General features: G+C 40.1%; 1 protein-coding gene across 1 annotated transcript in view; it reads left to right on the forward strand.

Moving 5' to 3' along the window:
* The first annotated feature begins 815 nt into the window (after positions 1-815).
* TTC33 (tetratricopeptide repeat domain 33) overlaps positions 816-12,520 on the forward strand; it is a 43,638-nt gene continuing 31,933 nt past the window's right edge. Inside the window, exons 1-2 of the mRNA XM_054652654.2 lie at positions 816-964; positions 1,141-1,369. Of these exons, the coding sequence (XP_054508629.1) occupies positions 1,149-1,369 (221 nt within the window). The 5' untranslated portion in view covers positions 816-964; positions 1,141-1,148. The remainder of the gene's footprint in view (positions 965-1,140; positions 1,370-12,520) is intronic.

Below are 12,520 nucleotides of genomic sequence, written 5' to 3' on the forward strand. Positions count from 1 at the left end.
AGGCCGGTGTACCAGCTATGCCTGCCTGATCCGACTGACCCTTTCCCCCTCGATCTTGTAAAACTCTTGCGGCAGAAAAGGAATTCGAGATGGAACAAACTCTGATCGCGTCTTTTGTGCCCCTGTGGTGATGCGCCTCCTCTCGCATCTTCACTCAGCCTTTCCCTCGCACCACGGATGGGGCTTTTCGCTCGCTCTTGGTCCCTGCAAGCAGGGACCAGTTTTAAACACTGCCGCCCTGCAGTTCTAAACCCTGTCTTCTCTTTTTGTTTAGGGTTTTTAGTTGGTTTATGTGTTTGGGTTTTTTTTGGGGGGGAGGGGTTGAGATTTTTTGTTTGTTTGGGTTTTTGTTGTTGATTTCTATCGGGCTTTTTTAATGCTTTTGGGGTTTCTGGAGGGTGGTTTTTTTTTGTTTGTTTTGTTTTTTTTTTTTTTTTTTTGTTTTGTTTGTTTTTTTCTTTTTTTGGTGTGTGTGTGTGTGTGTGTGTGTTTAGTTGTGGTGGTGTTTTTTTCCCCGCGTAAAAAGCCGTGTTTGTGCGCCTGGCTCACTTCTCCTTACGGGCCTCCCCGGCCGGAGCCGCCTCTCCGTGGTGCGTGGCTGCTGTCCCAGGGCGGTCGGCACAGGCGGGGGACACTCCCGCCGTCCCATACCTGTCCCCGGGTGACACTCCAGCACCGCGGGCGGTGGCACTCCCAGGCCCGGCTGTTTCGTCCCCTCCGGTCCTGCTCTCCACCGCTGCCTCCTACGCACAGGAGCTGGGCAGCCGCCGGGCGCTTCACGGCATCCACACGGCTCTGCCGCGCCGCGCCGGGGCGAACTACGGCTCCCGGCTGTCCCTGCCGGGGCCACGGGCACCGCCGCTGCCCTCGCTCCTTCCTGCTCCTGCTCCTGCCGTGCCGCCCCGCCTTTCCGCTTCCTGGCGCGGCGCTTCCAGCCGGGAGAGGCGGCCGGCAGCAGCGCCAGGTACCGCCGGGCCCTGCGTGCCTCAGGGACAGCTTAGCGCCGCCGGTCGGGTCAATTCTGTGTGGGGGAGTGCCGCGCTGTGTTACTGCTTTAGCTTCGAGATGAGCGAAGCAGTATTGTCCTGCTGTGTATTTAAAAGCAAAATTACCTAACTATTTAAAATGCATTCTTCCTAGTTCTCCAAATGGCTTCTTTTGGGTGGAAGAGAAAGATTGGTGAGAAGGTCTCAAAAGCTACTTCTCAGCAGTTCGAAGCAGAAGCTGCGGATGACAAGGATCTGGGTGACGATGACGATGCTACCTGGGTGCTCGCAGCTAAGAGGAGAAAGGAAGTTCTCTTAGAAGATTGTGTAAGGAAAAGTAAGGAGCTCAAGGATGAAGGTGCAAATTTGGCTGAAAATAGGAGGTATTAATGTTGTCTTACTCTCTTTTCATTGACTGAAAAGTTGCTTCATGATATTTTAATCCTTTCTCTAAACACTAGTAATTTCCTAGTATCTGCATTGATAGTTTCCATAATTTGAAAAGTGATAATTTCTTTCATTCTGCCTTTACTGTCTGGTACTGCCTGGTACAAAGTTTTTGTCTTTGGTGGTGTTATCAGCTGTGAAACAAAGTATATATTCCATCTTATCTTTGGATGTTCTCATAACAACAGCAGCAAAGATTGCCACTTGGGGCATAGTGATCACGAGATTATAGAGTTCTCTATATTTGGTGAAATCAGGAGGAACATCAATAAGACTATGACATTGGACTTCTGGAGCGCAAAGTTTGGCCTATTTAGGAGACTTATTCAGAGAGTTCCTTGGGAAGCAGCCCTTAAAAACAAAGGAGCCCAGGAAAAGTGGGCGTGCTTCAAAACAGACATCTTGAGGGCACAGGAACAGACTGTCCCTGTGTGCTGAAAGATGAGTCGATGAGGCAGACGTCCAGCCTGGATGGGAATTTAGGAATAAAAAGATACATAAAAATATCATGTTTGGAAGGAGGGTCAGGTCTCTCAGGAAGTATTTAAGGGGCTTGCTAGGGAGTGTAGAAAAAAAAATTAGCGAGGTCAAAGCTCAGTTTGAACTTAATTTGGCAGCTTTTGTAAAGGATAATAAAAAAAGTTTTTACAAATATGTTAATGGCAAGATGGAAGGGTAAGACCATCCTTTGTTCTCTACTGGATGTGGGAGGGAACTTTGTAACTGCAGGTGAGGAGAAGGCAGAGGTGCTTAACACCTTCTTTGCCTCAGTCTTTAGTGGGAAGATGGCTTGTCCTCAGGACAGCTGTCCTCCTGGGCTGGTAGATGGTGTCAGGGAGCAGAATGGTCCCCTTGTTATCCAGGAGGAGGCAGTCAGAGAACTGCTGACCTGCTTGGATGTTCATAAATCTGTGGGACCAGATGGGGTCCATCCCAGGGTGATGAGGGAGCTGGCAGATGAGCTTGCAAAGCTGCTTTCCATCATTTACCAACAGTCCTGGTTCACTGGTGAGGTTCCAAATGTCTGGAAGCTGGACAGAGTGATGCCCATTCACAAAAAAAGGATTGGAAGGAGGATCCTGGTAATTATAGATCAGTTGGCCTGACCTCAGTAGCTGGTAAGGTGATGGAGCAGTTTATATTGAGTGTGATCATGCAGCTCTTACAGGATGGCCGGGGTATCAGACCCAGCCAGCCTGGGTTGAAGGGTAGGTTGTGTTTGACCAACCTGGTCTCCTTTTATGGCCAGGTGACTGCCTGGTGGATGCAGGAAGGGCTGTGGATGTTGTGTACCTGGACTTCAGCAAGGCCTTTGACACTGTCTCCCACAGCACACTCCTGGAAAAGCTGGCAGCCCACAGCTTGGGCAGGAGCACTCTGTGCTGAGTTCAGACTGGATGGATGGCCAGGCCCAGAGAGTCATGGTGAATGGTGCTGCATCCAGCAGGCCTGGAGAAAAGGAGACTCAGGGGTGACCTTATCACTCTCTACAACTCCCTGAAAGGTGGCTGTAGTCAGGTGGGGTTGGTCTCTTTCTCCAGGCAGCACTGACAGAACCAGAGGACACATTCTTAAACTGTGCCAAGGGAAAAGTAGGTTCGATATTAGGAAAAAGTTTTTTATGGAAAGAATGATAAAGTACTGAAATGGTCTGCCCAGGGAGGTGGTGGAGTCACCATCCCTGGATGTGTTTAAAAAAAGACTGGATGTGGCACTCGGTGTCATGTTTTAGTTGAGGTGTTAGGGATGGGTTGGACTCGATGATCTCGAAGGTCTCTTCCAACCTAGAGATTCTGTGATTACAGAGGTTGACAGATGAAAAACTGACTGGATCTGAAAGCTGAAAGGGTAAATAGGATGCAGGGTGATAAGCCATACCATAAGTAACACTTTAGCCACTCTGGAAAATGTCTCTTTTCCCTTACTGAGAGTAAGCCTATTGTCCTGTGCCCAGTGCCCAGGCCAGTACTGCCGAGCAGCTAATGCACTGTTAATCTGCCTAGTGCTTTGTGAAGTCAGGTACAGGGAACTGCTGCGAGTGCCCTCTGAGTACTGGGAGTTTGCCAGTTCTGGAAGGATATTGCAAGAGTGGTTCCACTGTCTTCTTTTGCTTCAAGCAGAAAGTCCTTTTGGAGTCGAGGTGTGTTGGAAGAGAGAGAGGTGGACTGTAAATTGTGCATCGGCTAGATAATTTGGCCAGATCTTCACTGGAGGGGGAAGAAACAGTTCTGAGAACAGTCCCTTTAAAATCTTCAGAGTTCTTTGACATGTGAATTTTTATCCTTCCTTTACTTTTAGAGTAATCTTTATTGTCCCAGATCAGAAATATTATTTTCCTGGTAGAAATATTACCAAGATGTCAGTAGTCGCTCCTGTGCTGTTAAACTTTTTGTCTTAAGAAGTATCATGCTAAAAAAGTGTTTCCTGGGTGATGTGGGAGAGAGAACAGCTTGGAAGTTTAATGCAGGCGAGTTTTTATATCATAATAAACATACTGTGAGTATGGTTGGGTCTGATTTTAAAAAAAGTAATGAAGAAATACAAAATCCCTTTGAGAAAAGGCTTATTTTCAAATATTTAAATACAGTTTCCTCTTTTAACTAGTCACTCAAATAGTGACACTGTTCAGTGAGTGACTTCAGTTGATTCTTTTGTGTTCCTGAGGCGTGTAATTTCTGAATACAATTTTGAAGCCTTTTAAAGTTGAGTTTAAATTAAAACCAAGTTAAATTTAATAAGTTTTAAGCATCCTGCCATTGTATTAATCAATAGATTTCATGCAGTAGTTGCATAAGTGGGTTACATTAATGTTAATAATTGAAAACTCAGAATGTACAAATTAGTAGTCAGTTAACATCTCTGTTTTTAACACCAGAAATAGATCATAGATTGGTCTACTTAAGGTAGATCTAATCTGTCCTTTTAGGAATACAGAGATTGCTAAATATTTTTATCTAATCTTGAATCCTTAATACATCCTGTACTTACCTATATAAAACAGATTGATTTTTTTTTTATTTCTGTCTTCAGTTATACATATGCCTTCCTTGTATTTCACTTTGCATGTTGTATATCTTTTCTCTATGTTCTTTTTTGATTTTTTTGGTGTATTTTTTAAAGTGCAGTAAGTCTCTTGACAGAGAGAGTGGCAGATATTCCGTTGTAGATGTGATTTAGGTCGGGGGCATACTGAACAGCAGGTCATTTTTGATGCTTTTGATATCTTCACTTGGTCTTAAAAACTGAGTTCTTCATTACGTGTCAGTCAGAAAACAACACAAAAGCTTCACCCATCCGTAAGTAACAATGTAAGCATTTTCTGTGAATTTAGGGAGTGCTTAGAGTGCTTATCAGAAGTGCTTATAAGAACTGCTGAGAAACTCTCAATGGCTTACAAGAAAAAAAGTTAAAGAAGTTAACGTTCATATCTGAGGCTCAACAGAAATTCCCACTTGAACTTACAGTTTCCATCAGTTACTCCAGCACACTCTACAGTTCAGGCAGTGATGGTGCTGTTGGAGTACATAACTTTCAGACAGATTTTCTCTATAAAAAAAAAATTCACATAGGTTTTACTCCTTCTGACAGAAAGTGGTTGCTGTGATTGTGTTCAGACCTAGACCACGTAGGTTTATTTCTTGAAATATGCATTTGTACAGCAAAAGCAGACTCATGTAAATAATTATACACTTAAGGTGGATTGTGTCCTGAAATATCAGAATGTGCTAATAATTAAAAAAATATCTGGGTTGGATTGTGTAGCATTCTAGAAAAAAAGCAAATACCTAGCACTAGAAAGTAACAAAGGTTGGTTCTTAGTTAGTGTTACTTGTGGAGTGAAGGGGAACCTAGAAGAAAAACTTGTGAAGAAGCAGGGGGCGGAAAAAACCAAAGAATTAAAGTAATAAATTAATTTCTTACCGTGGAGAGACTCTGAGGTAACGTGCATGGCAGAAATTAATATGATGAATTTTATAAGCAGACCCGCTATTACTTAGCTGGAATAGTCATTACCACATTTATGTTTTATTAGTCTGCTCAGCTTACTTTTTGGGTAAGGGGAGGCAGTGTTGGTGTTACAAGCCCCATCGTGGTTTTGTTATTGTCTGTGTACACCATAAGCCTGTTTGTGTGGAAAAGTGAGATCTCAGTTTGGTGTTTCACTGGGTTCTCAGTGCTTCTCTGAGGGGGAGGGAATAATGAATGGGATCCTCAGGCACCAGAATTTATGCAGCCTGTGTTATTTGCTTGCTGTCACACACTTGGGAGTGGCAGTGGGGGAATGTTTGGGAAGTGGTGAAAACCCTCTGTGGGTATTCAGCTTTCATGGAAGTGTTTGAGGAGTATTTGTACCTGCTGTAATGTGTGTGTGCATGAACCTGATAAGCTGAGACAGACAAACAGAAGAAAAACAGTGATGAAGATGACAGTTTCTGATCCATATTTTGCATTTTTTTGTGAGATGGAAGAAAGATTAAGAGTCTACCAGAAAAATGTGTTAAACTAAGTTGATATCACAGTGGGGGTGTTACTGTGAAAAACACTGTTAAGGAGACTTTGACCTAGAAATTTGATAAGTAGGCAGTGTTGAAGGCGGCTTGTAAATTGATGATCTTGTCAGAGCAGCTAGAAAAGGCAGATGTGTGGAAGAAGAATCACATTTGTATGCTCTTTTGATGTGTGAGAAGGAGCAGGGAAACAAATGTGTACAAACACACAGTCTTTTGGGAACAGGCACATGGTGCTATTTTTTGGCTGTCGTGCAGGGCAAGGAGGTGGCCTTTGATGATCCCTGTGGATCCCTTCCAACAGGGTATTCTGTGATTTCTATAAACAGAATATTGTCTGTTGATGGAAAGTATGGAGAATATTCTAGAGGGCAGTTTTTTTCCTTGTAGGAAACTTGAAATACTGGTGAATTATCTGTCTTGAGACACCAAGTATGGATGTGCTTACATACACTGGAGTTAAAAAAAAAGACAAGTGAAAGCAATACCAAAACCCAGGAACCCCAATCCAGTTTTTTTTTGGTGTTGGTAGTCTTACACTGTAAGTCCAGTGTAAGTTCACATGTTCTGCCTTAGTATTTTGAACACAGCAATTTGCAATTGCAGTGTTATTTGACTGAGAGGGAGGAAAGCCTTTGGCTCTGGCCAGGTGCAGGTAAACAGTGAAGTATGATGTTCTTAAACACATGGCATGTGAGAGCTAAAAGCAGGAAGAAAAACTTGTGTCAGACTTGTGTCCTCAGTGTGACTGAGTTGCCTGTCCGTGCAGTAGCTCTGCAAAAGTCCCTGTGCTGTTCTCAAACCTCAGACTTCTGTAGCTGCCCAGTAAGTGGCGATAGAACTCTTCTCCATGTGCCCTGAAGAGGTGCAGGATTTCTGTTGGAAATAGATGCTGCCGGATTTAAATTCTCAATGATTTGTGGGGGGTTTTTTTTCAGTTTTGCCAAATACAAGTTAATACTGCTCTTGCTTCTGATGATGTTTATTGCGCTAAAAAAGAGTAAAAATTTCCATCTTGATTGGGAAGGTCACGTTTTCAGCTGGAACACTCCTACATTAGAGCTTCCCCTATACCTTCTTTCACTTTGTCACTTGGTGTCTAGATTAGACTGATTATAATATTTTACTTTTTATTTCCCTTAGCTTTTGCAATAGCAAATTAAATAAGGACATGTCAAAGTGCAGTGACTAAACCTGGTAGCAGGCCAATTTTCATGAAACTATTTACTTTTCTAGAGGGATTAATTTTTTAGAATTGCTTAATTTTCTAATCTATTGAAAAGAACAGAACTTTTCTGAAGGGTCATTTTTTCCACATTTTTAGCAGCTGAGATTTTTCTCTGATGTGAATGCCAGCATGACTCCCAGATGAGTAGTTAGTGATTCTTTAGCTATAATTGAGTTTGTTTTTCTCAGTAGACATTGTAGGTTGTCAGATGATGAGGCACACACCTTTAGAAAGTATGCTTAGTGTAGTGGTAAGTCAAGTGTTTACTGAAAAAATATGTCTATCAGGTGGAGCAGATTTTAGCAGTTGCATTTGTTCCATTTACCCATGTGTTTTCGGTTTAGATTATAGTAAGTACTTGATTAAAATTAGTTGTGAATAATAAAATTGTTTTCAGATTATATTACTAATTCATTTTGATGCAACTAAAATGGCAAAGGATAGACATCATTGTGTTGAAATTGCTTTTCAAGTTTCAGTCAATAAAACTGATGGTACTTACATAATACCGTGTTAATAAAGAGGTTTCCCAGAAGATCCCAGCAGCTGTTGTTGGCAAAAACATTTCATCAGTTTAATCAGCTGAGTTACATTACAGAGAAGCCTAGAAAAAAGAGGTTGTATTTGAGAGAAGAGGAATCCAGGAAGAGCAGGTAGCATTTAAGTTTTCTTCCTAAACTCAATAGTAGTTTTTCCTGATGAAATCATGGAAAGGTGAATAAGAGTGCTATGTGGATATGTAGGCAGCTCCTGACAAAATCCAGATCTAAAATGGAAATTTACAAGAGGTGAGGGGAGAGTTGTGTGACCCAGTCAGACCACAGAGATTCTGTCTGAGTATGCAGGGGCAGGGATGAAGCCACAGCCTGTGTGGAGTTGAATCTGGGGAGGGATGTGAAGAGCTGCAAGAAGAAAGGCTTGTATAGATGTATCAGCAACAGGAAAGGAAAACAAGGGAAAATATGGGTCTTCTACTGGAGGGGGTGGAGAATCTAGTGACAAAGAATGCAGAAGAAGCACTCACTGTCTGCTTTGCTTTGGTCCTTACTGTGTTTCAGTAACCCCAGGTCCAACTGACAACAGGGAAAGTATGGCTCAAGGAAGACTTACCCTTTGTGTCAGACTAAAATGTTTAGATAAACCTGATGTATAGAAATGTATAGAAATTCATGGTACCTGATGGGGTCCATCTCAGAGTACTTGCAGGAGCTGGTTGATGTCATCATTAAGAATCTGCAACTGTACTTGAAAGGTTTTGACAACAGGGCATGGTTCCTGGGAGCTGGCAGACTGATGGGGAATGGTGTTGATGCTGTGGACAGGAGCCTGAGCAACCTTCTTTAGCTGACCGTGCTTTGAGGAGCTGATTGGATTAGATGATCTCTAGAGTTTCATTCCAATCTTGGCCTTTTTGTAGGTATATCCCATTAAAACTTCAGAATTTAGAATACAGAAGGTAACTCCTGTGACTTTTTAAATTTTGATTCACCAGTACAGGTATCTTTGGTGAAATACTTTAGGTGAGGAAACAAATTAAAAAAACTGCACTGCCTTCTTACCATCTCTGTTAACTGATCTTATTTAAAGCAAATACGTGTTTTAAATTTAAAAAATTAAAAGGATTGATTCCTAGTAGATAGTCTAAGAGTCTATGAAATTTAGTGTCTGGCTTCAAGAATAAAGTCTTAAGTTTCTGTTATGCTGCTGTTACAGTTTATTGGCAGTGTTGACTCTTTCATCAGAGTAATCTAAAAGCCCTACAGAGTTTGGATTTTTATGATTAGGTGTGGGAGAAATTGCTGGAAAATGCTTATAATGAAACCTGAAGTATGTAGTAAGTACTCATGCCTGCTGTTCCTTGTAGGTTGAAAATAACTGTTTAGTATGAGTTTGGATGTAATTTGCATACCAGGTACAATTAGCTACTATATATAATGCTTACATCCTTCAGAGTGAATTACCAATACCAGTGTTCTGCACACAAAATGAAAAGTTTCAGCATCAGTAATTATTTGATTGAGAGTTTTCTTGGGTCAGTCATGCAAAAATGCAGAGAACATAAGCAGATTTCACACTGTAAGTCAAATTATACACTGCAAATAGGGACTTGATTAAAATTGTCATGAGTTCTAGTCAAAGTACCTGATCGCTTTTTAAGAAGTTTTTCAGTGTTTAGCATTACTGTCTATATTGTGTCTATATAAAACTTCCTAACTGTTACACTTCCTTGGGAATGCTGTACACATCATATGCTCACTAAAGAGACAAAGGGTGTGTAAGCTGGAAGTCCTGGGTGCAGAACACATGAGCTGAAACAGAAAAGACTGAACAAGCACAGACTTTGTACCTTTGTTTTTTGGAGAAAGCATGTTACAGCTTCTCTCTTGTTAGTCAGAATGTATGGATTTTTTTTCAGGCCTCATGGCCTCATAACCTTTCTACAAAATTAAAAAAGTGCAGAAAGTGTTTTGCAGTGTTTAAAACCTTTCTGTAAGCTGTTGTGTAAAGTAAGACATTCATTATTTTGTCTAAGTTAATTTTTATTGCTAGCTTTATTTTGTTGATCACTTGACAACTGATAGAGTTGCTGCTTCGTGGTGATGCATCTAGCTGGCCCCTTTCATTGAGAAGTAAGTTGTTTGCAGACTGCTTAAGTAGTTATTCTTGTTTAAGTTGTAATTTTTCGTTAAATTAGCTATTTTCTTTTCGTTCTGGGAAATGCTATTTTCCAACAGCTGGTTATTATTTGTCAAAGCAGGAGTTCAGTTATGAAATTATTACTAATTTAGTACAGATTTTTCTGAGAGTGAGTGCAAGAATTGTAGATTATTTAAGCTGTACCCAGAGTTTGAATAGTTTGGAGAGTATTTTTTTGTTAGAATTGTTGTTCCTTAAGGATATTGAAATGTGACACCATACGAGCCATCTGTATTTCAATGTGTACATATTTCTGTATGTATGGATTTGTAAACAGAAGCAGAAGGAATATTCCAGCTGTAGACTGTAGAATCATTTATATATGTCTTTATAGATATATTTATATTTTTATTCAGGGAAAGCATAATTTAATTGGTGCCTATGTATCATCCTGTATTAGCTTATGCAGTTGTTGTCAGCCAAGACAAGAATCAGTATTCATTCAAGGTCTCTTGACAGTGTGAGGAGAAAGAAGTACAGCCTGTGAGGTGACTGTAAACACCTCAGGTGAGGTACCTAAACTTAGGTGAAGGCGTGAAAGGAATTGGGCCTATCACTGCTTTTTTGGAGGTGAAGGAAGAGTAATTTGTGTTACCTGCCTTTGTATTTTTGTCTAGAGGTCTGTTCCTTCTGTGCATGAAATATAATTTAGAGAATTTTATAAATTAAAGCTGTGTTTTTTCACTGGATATGTCTTGTGCAGTGTTTTTTTTTTAAGCAAATTCTTCAAAAATATGTCTGTTTACTTAACATTTCTCCTCATATTTAAATATGTAGAGAATGCTGCTGGAACCAAAGAAGCATAAAAAAAAGGTTCTTAAGTGTTTCATCAGTATGTATTAATTTTTCATGTATATGTTAATGTCTCTGTGTAGAGTATTCATGCTGTTTTCTATCCTTTCTCTATATATGAATGAATACTTGTCTCAGATTTTTATAGGCAGTAACTAATAGTTTCTAGATTTTAACATTACTTGCTGGTCCTCTTGTTTTGTCCCATTCCTAGCATGCTTTCCTTTTGTTTAATGACCCAGTAGGACAGTTGCATCTAATCCCAGAATATCTCTGTGGTACTTCTTAACTGTATCACATACTGGACTGTAAATAAATAACATAAAAATATAAATACTGATATTGCATTACTTTTATTTTCGTTACTCATTACGATAGTACTTTGCATTTAATTTTTATCACTCACTATCATATCTGTGCTTGAAAAATTAAAATATATGAAAGCACATGGGCTGGTATATTTCTAACCTTGTACAGTATACAAAGGTGGAGTAATTAACTCTACCATTTTTGACTTAATTTTTCTGGCAGTCTGATTTTCCTTGAATCTGATGTTTATATGCCACCTGCCAGTCTTTGAGATGTTTTGCCACATGAACATTTACAACCTTCTGCTGCATATGAGGGACAATGAGTGTACCTAGCAGAGTGCTACTGGCACAATATTTTTTCTCTTCCCAAGTGCTGTGTTGAGGTGAAGTGCTTCAGTGTGAGTTTATCTGACAGTTGGCTTGATTTCTGAAACTGTCTCCATTCCTTTTCTCCTCCTGCATGTTAGTGGGATAAACTGCCAGAGACAGGGATTGTCTTTTAAAATAGGTGACATGGTGGGAGCATAGCCAGCACTACTGGCATCCTGCAAAAATCAATTTCTGCTAGCAGGTTGGTGTTGGTAGATGGCACCTAGAGGTTCATGTGAATTCTTGGATGCAGAACTCTACCTGTCAGGTTAAAGAATATGCTTGAGCTTAGAGATTTTGCCTATAACCTCAGTTAGGAATTCTAATGGTGCAGCTTTTAAATGTGGGCATTTATACTATTTATATGACTAGCATAATACAATTTAGCAAAACCTAGTAATTTACATTAATAATCTAAGCAGTTTTTATAGAGAAATACAAACTGGGGCCTTTTGCACTTACTTCATAGAGTCCCCTGTACTAATTATATCATGTATACATGGATACTGTAAAATGTGATCCTATCTTATTTTTTTTAAGTGATGCTTTTGTTGTTTTGCTTTTTGTCCAGATCTAGTGTTAAATACATGAAATTGCTTTTACTTGAATAACGAGACCTTTGTATTTAGAAACATTTTTTTCTTAATATTATATCTCTTCATAGGGGAAGCAGTAGGGAAAAAAATTAAGTGGTTTCCTAATTTAATAACTTTGGCCAGTTGCTCTTTAAGTCTCGTTATTGTTGCTGACAAAGATAATATCCCCCTCCACTGCCGTTGTTTTAACTGTCTCTGTCATTCCATGGAATTTAATTTTGAAATAGTAATTTAGTATCTCTTGCCCAGTCCTTACTGAACATGATGTGTACGCATTGTCAGTATCTTCCAAAATTAAAATGTACTGATTTTAAAGGATTGTAATTGGCCATTTGGTTCAGTGTTTTTCTACAGAAGCAGGATATTGCAGTGTACTTTGATTTAAGGTCTTGGTTCCTGTATACATGTTAGCTTGTCTTCTAGTTCCCTAAATGTCCTCCATATCCTGTGGCATATTGTGAAAGTATCCTTAAACTGAGAATGATGCTTGGCAGTAAAGACTTCGAATAAAAACTCTCTATCAATGTCTTGTTCAGCCAAGTCTTTTGAAGGGTTAACTCAAAAGGCAAATGGGGAAAATTGAGAG

Source organism: Agelaius phoeniceus, chromosome Z (genome assembly GCF_051311805.1).
Source record: "Agelaius phoeniceus isolate bAgePho1 chromosome Z, bAgePho1.hap1, whole genome shotgun sequence".
In the NCBI taxonomy this organism is placed as follows: Eukaryota; Metazoa; Chordata; class Aves; order Passeriformes; family Icteridae; genus Agelaius; species Agelaius phoeniceus.